General features: G+C 39.5%; 1 protein-coding gene across 5 annotated transcripts in view; it reads right to left on the reverse strand.

Annotated features, from left to right (window-relative positions):
- The window catches only part of Crebrf (CREB3 regulatory factor), a 60577-nt gene that overhangs the window by 15053 nt on the left and 31224 nt on the right, over window positions 1-14300 (reverse strand). For 4 of the 5 annotated variants that reach the window (XM_028756474.1, XM_028756471.1, XM_028756473.1 and 1 more), the window contains 3 exons: window positions 4940-5134; window positions 3193-3382; window positions 642-715 (listed from right to left, as the gene is read on the reverse strand). In XM_028756474.1, coding sequence (XP_028612307.1) covers window positions 642-715; window positions 3193-3382; window positions 4940-5134 — 459 coding nt within the window. The remainder of the gene's footprint in view (window positions 1-641; window positions 716-3192; window positions 3383-4939; window positions 5135-14300) is intronic. The other variant, XM_028756475.1, reaches the window with a different exon arrangement.

Here is a 14300-nt window from a genome sequence, read left to right on the forward strand (position 1 = left end):
GAAAGGAAAGGAAAGGAAAGGAAAGGAAAGGAAAGGAAAGGAAAGGAGAGGAGAAAAGAGAATTCCCGGTTCTATCACAATTCAGAGAATCTACAAAAATCCAAGACTCTACATTTTATTTATATATATATGGATTTATTTCAATGTGCAACTAATCTGAAAAGCATGTATCTATATAATCTACACAATTTAAGTGAAGGGAAATACTCAAGTCAGTTGTCTACACTGACTAGAAACACAATTACAGTAACAAAGACCTAACCATGGATTAGCTCATGAGAACAGTAGTGGCATTTGTCTAAAGGACCAGAGATTCAAACAGTCACACTTACAGACAAGAATGAACTGATGCTGGACATGTGGCATTCTGAATAGATAAGTGTGAAATAGGAGAGCCAAGCTGGGTGTGGTGCACCCCTTTAATGCCAGCACTTAGGAGGCAAAAGAAGATAGATCTCTGTAAGTTCAAGGCTAGCCTGGTCTATATAGTAAGTTCCAGGACAGCTGGGGCTATGTTGTCTCAAACCCTTTCCCTCTACAACAACAACAACAACAACAACAGAGGAGAGCTAAACAGTATACGGAGCTCAGGGAAGAATATGCACACCAAAGAGAAAGTAAAGCTGAAGACTGAGGTTTACCATATTCAGTGTTGAGGCCCCACAACTTCACTTTATTAGCTTCATACTGGGCTTTCTTCTTTAGCCTACAAGCTCTGTGAAAGGAAGAGCTATTATTAGTTCATTTTCCCTTTTAAGAGACTTCAGAATGTTATTTCCTTAAATAAGAAAAAAAATTTTTTAAAATGAGTATGCTTCTTTTTATCACGATCAGATATTTTTCTCTTTGAAATTTTCTTCTTCGTGTCTATGTTAGAGGATGAGAGCATACATGAGTGTGTGGTATATGTTAGAGAACAAGAGAGCGAAGAGAGTGAACGTGGGTGAATGAGTCTGTGGAGGGGTGGTAGAGAACAAGAGAGTGTATGTGAATATGTCTATGTGTTCAGACACATGTTACATGCATGCAGGTCAGAGGACAGATTTTAGAAGCTGGTTCTCTCCTACTGTGGGATCTGAGAATTGAACCTGTTCATGAGGCTCTCTCTATTAGCAAGTACTTTTATCTGCTGAAGCCATCAACTGGCATCCGTAGGGCATTTTCTTTACTTTGTAAGATGTATTTTTATTTCCTGTGGGTCGGTGTGTATATAATGCTATATGTTTGCAGGTGCCTGCAGAGACCAGAAGTGGTCGTTGGATCCTTATGGAGCTTGAGTTGTAAGCAGTTGTGAGCACCATGTGGGTGCTGGGAACAGAACTTGGCTGCCCTGCAAGAGTAAGTGTTCTTAATCTGAGCCATTTTTCAAACCTCCAAATGCTTATAATAGGAACTAAGTCGCTTATTTATGCTTATCAAAGAACCTAATTATAAACCACATATCACCATTCAGCCAAATCAACACTAAAAAACTAAGTACACTTTCAAAAACTAAAGTGACTTAAAAAAAAAAAAAGGAAAGGAAAGGAAACAGCAGCAGACAAGGCCCCAGCTGCTGTAGAGGATGTGAAGCAGTAGAGCTCTGTCTATCCTGGTGGGTTAAAACAGTTCTCAGAGCTACTCTGGAAGACAGTTTGGTTGATAGTTTTTTGTTGTTTTTTTTTTTTGTTTTTGGTTTGTTTTGTTTATTTTTTGAGACAAGGTTTCTCTGTTGTAGCCCTGGCTGTCCTGGACCAGGACCACTCTGTAGACGAGGCTGGCCTCGAACTTAGAAAGATCCACCTGTCTTTGCCTCTTGAGTGTTGGGATTAAATATGTGTACCACCACTGCCCAGATGACTGGTAGGTTTTTTTTTTTTTTTTTGCAAAGAAAAACCATATAGACCTTGGCATCTATCAAAAAAAAAATGTAAACTCATACCCACACAAACATCTCTAAGTCAAGTTTATAGTAGCTTTAGTCAAACATGCCAAAAACTGGAACGATCTCAAAGGCATTCATCTGGTAAGCAGAAAAACTGTAGACTTTTCCTATAAAGACTGTCTATGCAGGAATCAAAGAAACCAGCTGTCCATGTTGTCACATGGACAGATCTCAAAGGCATCCCATTAAGTTAAAGACAGACAGATTCAAGCTACTATAGTACATTCCATCCATGTGACATTCTGGAACAGGATAGATCACTGTGAGACACTGTTAATTTTTAAAAAGATCTTGGGGTCTTGAGAGATGGTCCAGCAGTTTAGAGCAGTGGCTGCTCTTCCAGAGGTCCTTGGGTTCGATTCCCAGCACCTACACAGTGTTTCACAATCATCTGTGGCTCTAACATCTTTTCTGGCTTCTGTGGGCACTAGGTCCACAGAGGCTATATGGATGGACATACATGCAGGCAAAACACCCATACACAAAAATAAAATAAATCAATGCTTGTGAAAGGACGATAATGAAAGCTTTGTTTTTTTGTTTTTTGTGGGGCTTTTTGTTGTTGTTTGTTTTTCGAGACAGGGTTTCTCTGTGTAGCCCTGGCTGTCCTGGAACTCTGTAGACCAGGCTGGCCTCAATCTCAGAAATCCACCTGCCTCTGCCTCCCAAGTGCTGGGATTAAAGGCGTGCGCCACCACCGCCCGGCCGAAAGGTTTGTTTTATAATCTTCCTCCTTTGTTTGGTCTTCCAGACAGGGTTTCTTAGTCTTAGAACTAGCTCTGTAGACCAGGTTGGCTTTGACCTCAGAGATCCGCCTACCTCTGCCTCTCTAGTGCTACAATTAAAGGTGTGTGCCTTTACCACCAGGCTTGTAAGTTTTTAAGGTGATGAAAATGTTAATGTATCTTGACCACATTAGATGGTTTTATTTAACTGAGTACATGTCTCAAATTCATAATAGTATACATAAGTTAATTTTATTGTTAACTATATAGTCAGCTTGACTTACCAAAAAAGCAAACCTAAGTTTTAATACTTTTCAGTTATACCATAATAAAGTGTACTTACTGTGTTTGCCTCACCCCCGAAACTTTTTCTTAAAAGCATAATGCCATCTTCCACTTAAAAAGTACAATTAGCAACAAAAAACAACTCACTACAGTAGTTATTTGATAAGTAAATTCTGAAGGTCACCTCGTCTATAAAATCTCAAGGTCTAATCTTACCTCCTAGAGACTATTCACGTGGGTGAACATCATTAGAATTACCTGGAAGCCAGCTTATTTTTTTCTTTCCTTGACCTTGGCCTCGCTGTTAAGGGAAGCTCACTAACTGGAGTCAGGTCACTGATCACCTTATTCAGCTTCCGTAATTCATTACCAATCTGGAGTAGTTTTTTAGGGTTTGGAGTCAGGTCTTCCACATCAGTTCTCCGTGACTTCTTAACAGCATATTTCCCTACAAATCATTTGAAAGGAATGTAAGTTACATCATTTTAGTGAACAAGACATGCAATTTCTACAGCTACCAGCATTACCCGTTCTTCACTTTAGATCTAGAACATTTCAGGAGGCACAGAATGTCCTAACTTCAAAGAACTAGCCCTCTCTCTTTCTCTCTCCATCTAGTCCTGTGGCTAGAGACATAACAATATCCTAGGGCTACAGCTCAGTAAGCAACAGAACCATCGGCTAGCTTACACAAAGCCCTGGATCCAGTCTCCAGCTAGGAACAAGACAGGCTGACTCTACTGTCTCAACACTGCCTCTCTGCTGCTCTCCTCTAGGTCTGATTCCCAGTGTAACCGAGTCCTAACTCTTTGCATAGGACTGAATATCTTACATCTCAGCTTGGAACACAATTTCAACTGCACACAAAAGTCCACGAGAATTTACCTAAATCGAGCCGTGAATCTGGGAATAAGTAAAATAAGACAAAAGCTCTTCTTCAGCTTCCTCACTCACTCCTTTCTCTCCTCCACCTTTCCAAGTGCTCCAATCTAATAACCACAGGGCCTCAAGGACACTAAGTAAACACTAACCACTGAACCACACACCATTGCATTCCTCTCAAGTAGTATAGTACATCCAACGACTTTCCTAAGATTTATTATGAGTAACAGGGAATTATTTACTGGACCTTATTTTTTTATTTTTCATTAAAAAAAAAAAAAGCCTAAATGTAAAAAAAGAGAGAGTAGAGTACAGACCTAGGGCTAGGAAAACAAGGCCAGAGTAACTAACATGCTGGAAGCTAGTTCTTGTCTTCCAAAGTGCTCAGCAAGTGAAGTCTATGGCATGACTGGGCTTTCCATACTGAGCTCATTCATACCTTCTCTCTGCCTTTTTTGGCAGACTACTTGATGTTAATGTAAAACAACAGAAGAAATTCTACTCAATCACAGCTTTCTGGATCCACAACTCTAGGCTTTATCTTTCTAAACCATAAGTTTCTCCTGATTCCTATAAACGCCTCTACTCTTTTTCCACAAACAGGTTTCTTTTTCCCCCCGCCCTGTTTTCCTCCTCATAGCCGTTAGAGTTAATCTCCCCATTAAATGAAGTCTGGGGTGGATGAAAACGGGAAGAGACTCATGAGAAAAGCCTTCTCTTTTCTCTGACTGTGTTGCTTATTTTTTCACAGGTTAAGAACCAATCATCTTGGCCATTTCTTGAAGGAAGTGGACAAAAAAGGGACCAGAAATGATGGTTTTCCAAACTGCTGGAAGCTGTGTGTAGGAAGGAGCAGTTGTGACAGAAAAGCTCTCTCTGATGCCCTCAAGTTGCCTATGAATGGCTGAAAACCCAAGCACACTAAGCATTTGGTTCCTTATCTATGTTTACAGTGACAAAGACAGAGCCCCAGAATCTACAAGAATGAGATAGAAGATTCAAAGTTCAAGGCCAAACTGGGCTGCACAGAGACTTAGAGGCAAGTCTGGGCTATATACTCAAGAAGTATCTCCACCCCTAAAAAAGAGAAAAGGGCACTAAATACTTTTTCAAACCCTCTTACCATGATGTAAGCCATTTTTCTGGTACACATTACTTGGCAAGGTGTCTCGATTCCACTCAGATGGCCTCAGAATCCTCTCTTGCTGCGATGGTGTAAGCTGCTCACTATACTCCCAGAAGTACCTTCTTTTCCCTCTCTTCCGAGAAGATATGGAAGTCATCTCCTTCAAGTCCTCTACAGAGTCATTTTCATATCCTTAAGAAACATGGTCCCACAAATGTCAAAATAAGTCTCTCAGAATAAACAAACAAAAATCCTTCTATTTGTAATGAGATATTTCTTTCATCTCAAGTATCAACGTCATGTCAGAAACAATAATCAAGTTTATAAATTCCAGTATGTAGATCTCAAATTTGTAATATCCAGAAATTAATAAACATTTCATTACATAGTTATTTGGCATGGGTTTTTGTTTCTGGAAATTAGTATAGGATATTGTAGTATCTTCACATGATTAAGAACACAATTAAATACTATGTAGAAATCAATGTGCCATTACAATAAGTAACTATTAAGAAATGGTGCCAGGCACCATGCAGAAACTTAACTTCACTGATGTCTAGCTTTTCACAAATCAAGTATGCTGGATGTTTATAAATTTGTTCAGATGATGCAAAGTCTGGAAGAGATGCCAATGCTAGTGATACATTGAGAAGTATTCACATGTATGTGTGTAATTTGAATTTTTAGAAAGATTAACAATGTTGTCAACTATGGACAAAAGTACCCCAGTTTACCATGTTGGTTTAGGGTTAGATAAAATTAGCCTAGATGAGTTCAAGTTACATTTATTCCATGTGTACAAGAGTATTATACTGTATTAATACTGTCCTTATCTACATGGAGTTGGTTATAGAAATTAATAGTCTATAAATAAAAAGGTGCCACTATAGAATGGTACTTAGATACTATACTGTGGTTTCTAAATGTCTTCCTTTTAATATTTGTGTCTACAAAACTGCTCACAAAGAGCTGTGTCTACAGTGACATCCTAGTTTCTTTTTTGTTTGTTTGTTTGTTTGTTTGTTTGTTTTGAGACAGGGTTTCTCTGTGTAGCCCTGGCTGTCCTGGAACTCACTCTGTAGACCAGGCTGGCCTCGAACTCAGAAATCCGCCTGCCTCTGCCTCCCAAGTGCTGGGATTAAAGGCGTGCGCCGCCACCGCCCGGCAACATCCTAGTTTCTTAGCAGCAGTGATTTTTCTTTCTTTTATTCTACTTCTTCTGAAAAAGTACAAAAAAGACAGTTCCTAAGCAAATAAATGTACAGGTCTATTCTAGGTCATTCTTTAGTGGACTTTATTCTATACCATTGAAGGGTATATTCCTCTTACTAATGAAAAGTTCCAGAAAATATTTAATTCTGAGCTGCTGGAATTGTTGAACAAAGTCAGTGTAGGAAGCCTGGTAACCTAAAATGCCTTCACAGAATGATCATCACAGATGATTTCCACAGGGCAGTAGCAGGAAGGGTGATTTTGGGGAGGTACATGCCAAGTAAAATGACCAAGTTTTCCTTCTGAAACATGACTCTGGAACTCTCCCTACAAAGTGATGACACCTGTTCACTGAGGAGAAAGCTCTCTGAATGTTAGAATTTTACCAACTTTTCTTCAGAGTCACAATCAGGAGAGAATGATTCTATTTATATAAGAGAAGGCAAAAGAGGTACTGTAGCTCTCAGGGTTCAGGTAGAATCAGGGCATAATTATCTTGATTGTGATGGTTGTTACATGAGTGACTACATTCACTTGTCAGAACTCACAGACCCAAAATACTCATACAAGGGTGCATGATAAACAGAGTCAAGTTTTGCTGTGTAAAAACTATACCTCAATAAACAGGATTTAAAAAAAAAAAGTCTGGATTCTAACTCAGTGGTTAGGGCCACTTAGTTGGCATGTGTGAGGTTTGTACTCAAAGGGGGAAAAAAGATAAATTCACAGAATGGTTTCTGAACAATGATGCAGACAAAAATTTGTGCTTCATTCCTAACATTCTGTGTGACTCAACAACGTAGAGGAATGTGAAGTTTCTTCCTTTTCTGGCCTTCAAAGAGTGTACAGAGAGATGATGAGGTACAAGCTGTTGCATATGTTGAATGTGTTTCACTTCACCCCTGACCAAACTATCTCACAACCATTGTAGACTACCTTTCATCAAAAACAATGTGGAATGCAGAGTGACAATGAACCCTAGTTTCTTAATTTAAAAACAAAAAAGGTGCATGGGCAAGTGAGATGGTTCTGCAGGTGAAGACCCTTGCTGCCAGATTTAACAACCTGAATTTGATCCCTAGGACCCAGACAGTGGACAGAGAGAACGGACTCCTACAAGTCGTCCTCTGACCTCCATGTATGTAACTGTGGCAACTACAGAATAACCAAACAGAGATAAAGTAAAAATCTTTTAAAGATGGTTTGATGTATATATTTTATTTTAGATAAAGAGTGTTACCTTGTTCTAGTTATTTTATTAACCTATCTTTGGAAAAGAGGAAAGGGTCACATTATGCCACCAGCTGAGGCATTTTTAGTTGGTGCTTGCTCCACAGTAATTAAGCAAAAAAAATTACTGGTTTAAAGAAATTACACAACCCCAGACATACAGATAATCAAAAGTATCTTGTCTCCCTACCAGCACCCATAACCAGCGTTTCACACGTTTAGTTCTATTCTACTCCAGTCCAAAGCATAGGGACAGACTTTATCCCACGTTCTTAGCACCCCCTTTTCTTCCATATTTCAGTATGTTCCCTTGGTCAGCATCTACCTTTGCTAGACTGCAGGTGGCAAGACATGTTCATTCACTCAATACTCATGCAAATTCATTTGATGTTTCTAAGAAGTGACTGTCTCAGCTGCACAGACTGACATGATGAGAGGCCTGGCATGAACAGCAGAACTGAGCTGGGTCAGCTCTTATGACGCAAGGAGCCCAGCTCTGAGACCACATCTTGCTCCCCTTCCTAACTGGTCGAGTGGTCTAAAAGTCTTCATTACTTTATGCTGAATTTAGAGTCACAGCAATATTTAGGTCTTCATCCCACCTAAACCAGGTATTAGATTTTCTTATGTGAATTTTCTTCCCAAGGAGCATTTAGGAGATGCCAGTTTTCTGACCCAACCTTTTGTATTAACATGTCCCATAAATTTATTACCACTCCACTGCCAACTCACAGAGTGTCTCCTCCAGTCATACACTTTTTCAATATAAAGGCCATGGTAGCCAAGTAAAATATAGAAAAATGGCATACTTACTCACTGATCTAACATCCAAGACCATTCATTCTTCTCATAAAATATGCCCAAAGGAACTCTTTTCTGTAACAGAAGTCTAACCACTACCACTACCCAAAATGAATCTGTGGCCAAGTTAGGTTTTACAAAACCATGTTCCTACATCCCTGGCTGGCCAAGTCACAGAGCACATAAACACACTAATAGATTCTGAAAGAGCCTGGTATAGTGGTACACACATTTAATCCCAGTACTCAGGAGGCAAGAACAGGCATATCTCTGTAAGTTTGAGGGTAGCCTGGTCTACATAGTGAGTTTCTAGGACCCAGGGCATGACTTTCAGAGGCTCAGAGGAGGCTGCTTCATGATGGAGCTAGCTACAGCATCCCATGTGGAAGGCTGAAGGTTCAATCTCCACCACTGCAAAGGTAGGGAGGAATAACTGAAAAATCCCAAGAGCAAATAACTGTTCAACTCTAAATTCTGTTAAGGCAAGGATTCCATTAATCTCCATATAATTAATACCTAATATATGCAATGCCTAACATAAAAGACACTAAAACATGTTTTGATAAATGATTTCTTGATTCCTTTCTCTACCCTGCTTCTTTTTGTTGATATACTATCATAATTAGCTAACTCATTTCTTGCTGACATGATTAAATTAAGATAGGAGTGTGGTGTCTAATTTATCCTGGTACTTGGGAAATGAGGTGAAAGGATCAGGAGTTCAAAGTCAACCGTAGGTATATACCAAGTCTAGGCCATCCTGGACTACAGTAGCTCTTGTGTCTCAAAAAACCAAACAGTGACAACATAAAGGAAGTAAAATGTCATATTTACGAAACGTCAAGCCACACAGCTATGGTCTGAACAGACGTACAGGTAAAGTCCACTGAGAAAGAGGCTCAGTGAGAATTACAGAATGAGCTCTCACTTTTAAGGAAGTGAGTTCTTGTTCTTGAACCATGCACTTTTACAACCCAAACAGTTGTAGCCAGTCTACAGAACAGGCTCTATTAGCACTTGGCAGTCAGTTCAGAAGAGAGACTGAAACTCTATTTTGCACCTCTCTTGGAACTTTGCAAGCTCATCAACTGCATAGCCATTTGCCAAGAAACAGAATCTCAGGAGCTGGTCAAAACAAAAGGGCCTTTGTAAACCAATCACCCAACCCCAGCCTTACTTTATTGATTTCAAAAAATGTCTTCTTATATCTCAGACACAATTTCCTTTTCCACCCCTCAACCTGATCTAAATCTTTCTTTCAAGAAAAGAAACAATTTGTACAAAAATTTTTTAAATCCCAAGTAAGTTCTACAAAATTGTGTTAAGTCTATGGTTCAAGTATGTCTGTCACCCACTAACATCTAGAGTACTGCGCAAGCAATCCTAACCAAATGATTCACTTCAAGTCAACTGAAAGTGAATGAACGTACATGGCATATTCATCCAGACATTAAGCAGCATTATCATTTAGATCCAGGAAGAGCATCAGAATCCACTAAATACCTTCTAAAACATAAAGCCACTGCCTAGCTGCTCAAGAAGAGCAGTCTCCAACCAAGGCTTATGCTATGGAAGAAAAGGAAAGAGGATGTGACTAGACAGATTAAAAAACTTGTAGTCTCTGTGTAAGTCAAAATTCTAAGAAAATGGAAATGGTGCCACGGGGACTGAGTTTTCTTGAGTTCACCAATGTGATCTCAAAAAACTAAAAATGCAAATCCAATATGGTGGATATACCAGCGTGGTCTGTTAGAAGAATCTCCGGGGAATAAACTGGGAAAAGCTAGATGCCTGCCATTTGAAAATGTGGATAGTAGCTGCACATCCATAGTCTAATAGTAAGGAAAACAGAATTGTATAGAGCAAAGAAGGACCTTTCTAATCTGCCAGCTACAGTGGAAGTGGTATCCAGACACATTTTCCATAAAGACCCTTATGGGGCAGGCCATCACACGCCTGCTGAACCCTCAGATACCACGGAAACCATAAAGGCCACAACTCAAGATAAGGAAGAATTTTTCCTGATCAGCAAAGGTTGATCTTTGCTGGTAAGCAACTGCAAGAGTGATGTGCTTTGTCTGACACAACATTCAAAGTTGTCCACATGCATCTTTTGTTGAGACCTTGTGGTGATGCTAAGGGAAGGAAGAAGCCACATACTACTAAAAAGGTTAAGTTGACTCTACTGAAATAAAAACAAAAAACCCACAAGACAAAAACAGTAACAACAAAAAGCTTGCCAACCCATACTCTTGTAAAACACAGGAAAAGCATTACTGGAATGTGTGCTGAAACCTGGCAAGCAACCTGACTAAAACTGACTCAAGAAGACTGCATCAGAACCACGAAGTATTCAATAATGGCTGGAGACAGAGTTAGCAAAGAAACATAAAAGACATAAGTTCCAAGCAGCCTTGAACACTGGAAGAACCTTCCCAAAGACAGACCAGTGACCTGTGACCCTAACTATGAAGAACAACTCAAGAGTTTAACAGACATCTGGACGAACAGGAAGGACCGCTGAGAGTTGAGGTTGCAAGCAGCAATCAGGGGAGACTGCATTCAGACACTACACCCTACCAAACTCTTCCATTTATATTTAGTACCCAGTGCCAATTTAACCAAGTCAGTCTGTCCTGTTCTCCCTTTTACTCTTACTCATCTGGTCTGCTTTCTTTTTTCTTTTCTCCTAAGCTTATACCCTGTGTCTTTTCACCTTTCATTTGGTAGGTTTTCCCAAAAATTACAAGCTAGCCTGATTTGCAGAGTTTCCTTATCTCACCCTGCTGGGCCTTGGGAATCTTTTAGATTATTCTGTTGCATTTCTTTCCCTCTTTCTATTCATTCTCTTTTAGGCAGACTGCCTGTGTCCCTATTTCACCTTCTCTCTTTACTTTTCCTTTCTCTATTTTTCCTGTATCAACCCAACACTAATCACTAAGTCATTTCCCATTTCTACTTATCTGACAGAACCTGACATCTCAGTCTATCCTGCTATCAGTGTTCCTCTATTTCCTAAAATAATTAGAGCTTAAGGGGGGACTGTTATTTAACTATGACTATAAATTCACAGTAGGCCTATATTTTGCTAGTAATTTTTTTTCTGTAGACAATATTTTAGAGTCCTAGAGACTTAACTAGTGCACCAAGTACTAGTATAGCACAGCAAAATGGCATCTCGACCCTATTACATCCTAGTCTCTCTTCAATGTTTTAAACATTTCTACTAGAAGAGTAAGAGTGATTTAAAAAGAAAAAAAATCAACAACCTAATTCCAGATGCATAAATCCCTAGGCAAAAATACAAAAGCAGCAAATCAAAAAGGCAACATGACCCTTCCAAAATTTATCAATCTGACAGTAATATCCTCCAATGACAATGAATTAAATGAAATTCCAGACAACAATTATATTAAGAAACAAAAAGGACATAAATTCCTGAATTGGGCAGTGGTGGCGCACACTTTTAATCCCAGCACTTGGGAGGCAGAGGCAGGTGGATTTCTGAGTTTGAGGCCAGCCTGGTCTACAGAGTGAGTTCCAGGACAGCCAGGGCTACACAGAGAAACCCTGTCTCGAAAAAACAAACAAACAAACAAACAAAAAAACCCCAAAAAACAAATTACTGAATGAATCCCAAGAGAATATAAACAGCTAAACAAAAAAGAAGTCAGCACTGGATACAAGTGCTGGCTAGTTTTTAAATGATAAATCAGACTAAAGAGATTTGTGATCACCTAACCAGCTCTACAGAAGATACCTGAAGAAATGCTCTGAGCTAAAGAGAAAGATATACCCCATGAAGGGATCTGTCTATCTTATAAGGACATATATGTTTTCTCTCATTTTGATTTTCTAGATTTTACACAGATAGATGAAATCATCTATAACATGGAAGTACAAGTGACATCAGGGGAAAAAGAAGAACTACACAGGAAGGGGAAGCGTGGAGATAAGGGAGAGAGCAGTAGCAGGGCAGTGCTTCTCAGCCTTCCTAAAGTTCTGACCCTTTAGTACAGTTCCTCATGTTGTGGTGACCCCCAACAACAAAATTATTTTGTTGCTACTTCGTAACTGTAACTTTGCTATTGTTATAAATCAAGGTGCAAATATTAGATATGGGATCCCAGTCATGACCCACCAGTTGAGAATGGGTATACCAGGGTATGAAGGGAATATACTCAGTAGTGTGTGTGTGTGTGTGTGTGTGTGTGTGTGTGTGTGTGTGTGTGTGAGAGAGAGAGAGAGAGAGAGAGAGAGAGAGAGAGAGAATATATAAATATGAAAGAACTGAAGACAAAGATTGGAAGTGTACCAACAAAGGTAGAATACTTTCCTAGCATATGCAAGTCCCAAGATTTGTTGCCAGCATGCCAAAGTTATATGCTGACACTCAGAAACCAACAAATTGAATAAATCCTTACTTATCAACACTTAATGATATCACAAAGTAAAGTTAAGTGTGATAGAGAAATGCCTCTCATTCAGTACTTGGGTAGGTGAGGCAGGACACAAGTTCAATGCCAGCCTAAGGTACATAGTGTATTTCAGGTAAAAGAGACATTGAAGTGAAAGTGAGATGGGAAGGTGGTCCATGACACAGTGGTACTAGACTTGAAGCAGACTTTAAGCAACAAGCTATCACTAAAGATAAAGAAAGGGCTGGAGAGATGGTTCATCGGTGAAGAGCACTGGCTGTACTTCCAGAGGCCCTGAATTCAATTCCCAGCAATCTGAAGAGAATGACACTGAATTCACACATATAAAACTAAAGATAAAGAAAAGCTGTGGCCAGGCAGTGGTGGCGCACACCTTTAATCCCAGCATTTGGGAGGCAGAGGCAGGCGGATTTCTGAGTTCGAGGCCAGCCTGGTCTACAGACTGAGTTCCAGGACAGCCAGGGCTACACAGAGAAACCCTATCTCAAAAAACCAAACCAAAAAAAGAAAGAAAGAAAGAAAATCTGTGTATGCTGATAAAATGGGTTAATTCATCAAGAAGATATAACTTGTAAATATCCTCACATCAAAACACCTAACTATATAAAGCAAATAACATTACTGACAAGAAAAAATGCTTACTTTAGTGGTGAGGAACTTAAATACTACCCATATTCAATAATGGATAGATCAAAAAGAATGACAAAGGACATAGCAGATTTTGAACAACATTGAAGACAAGACAGACATACACAGAAGCTTCCATTCCATAGCAGTGAACTTCAGATTCATTTAGAGAATAAACAGTATTCTCTGGGAAAGATTGTTAAAATGACAAAACTAAACTAGTCTCACAAACTTATGAAGGATGAAACCATATCATTTTTTAAATTTCTGAACACACACACACACAGCCCTGATACAATGAAAAACAAAAATGGTTTAAGGATTTTATTGACAGACATGGTAGTTCTTGTCTGTAATTCAATTGGCCATGGCAAGAGTGCCATGAGTTTAAGAAAAACCAGTACTACATAGCAAGTACCAGGTCAATTCAGTAAGACCTTGCAGAAAGAAGGAAAGCAAGAAAGGGAGGGAGGGACAGATAGGAACTACATACAGAACAAAGGTCAACTGAAGTTTTTCCTTTTAATTCCTGTCTTAGTCAGGCTTTCTATTCCTGCACAAAACATCATGGCCAAGAAGCAAGTTGGGGAGGAAAGGATTTATTCAGCTTACACTTCCACACTGATGTTCATCACCAAAGGAAGTCAAGACTGGAACTCAAGCATGTCAGGAAGCAGGAGCTGATGCAAAGGCCATGGAGGGATATTACTTATTGGCTTGCTTCCCCTGGCTTGCACAGTTTGCTTTCTTATAGAACCCAGGACTACCAGCCCAGGGATGGCACCACCCACAATGGGCCCTCCCCACCTTGATCACTAATTGAGAAAAATGCCTTACAGCTGTTTCTCATGGAGGCATTTCCTCAAGGGAGGCGTCTTTCTCTGTGATAACTCCAGCTTGTGTCAAGTTGACACACAAAACCAGCCAGTACAATTCCTTTTACACAAGTATAGAGATTGTATACTTAACACAAAAACCAGACAACTTTTAACTAAAAAGTAACCTTAAGTTTAATGTGAAGGAAAACAGAAGAGGGGAGGGAAGGGGAG

This window comes from Grammomys surdaster, unplaced genomic scaffold (genome assembly GCF_004785775.1).
Source record: "Grammomys surdaster isolate TR1022 unplaced genomic scaffold, NIH_TR_1.0 126121, whole genome shotgun sequence".
Lineage (NCBI taxonomy): Eukaryota > Metazoa > Chordata > Mammalia > Rodentia > Muridae > Grammomys > Grammomys surdaster.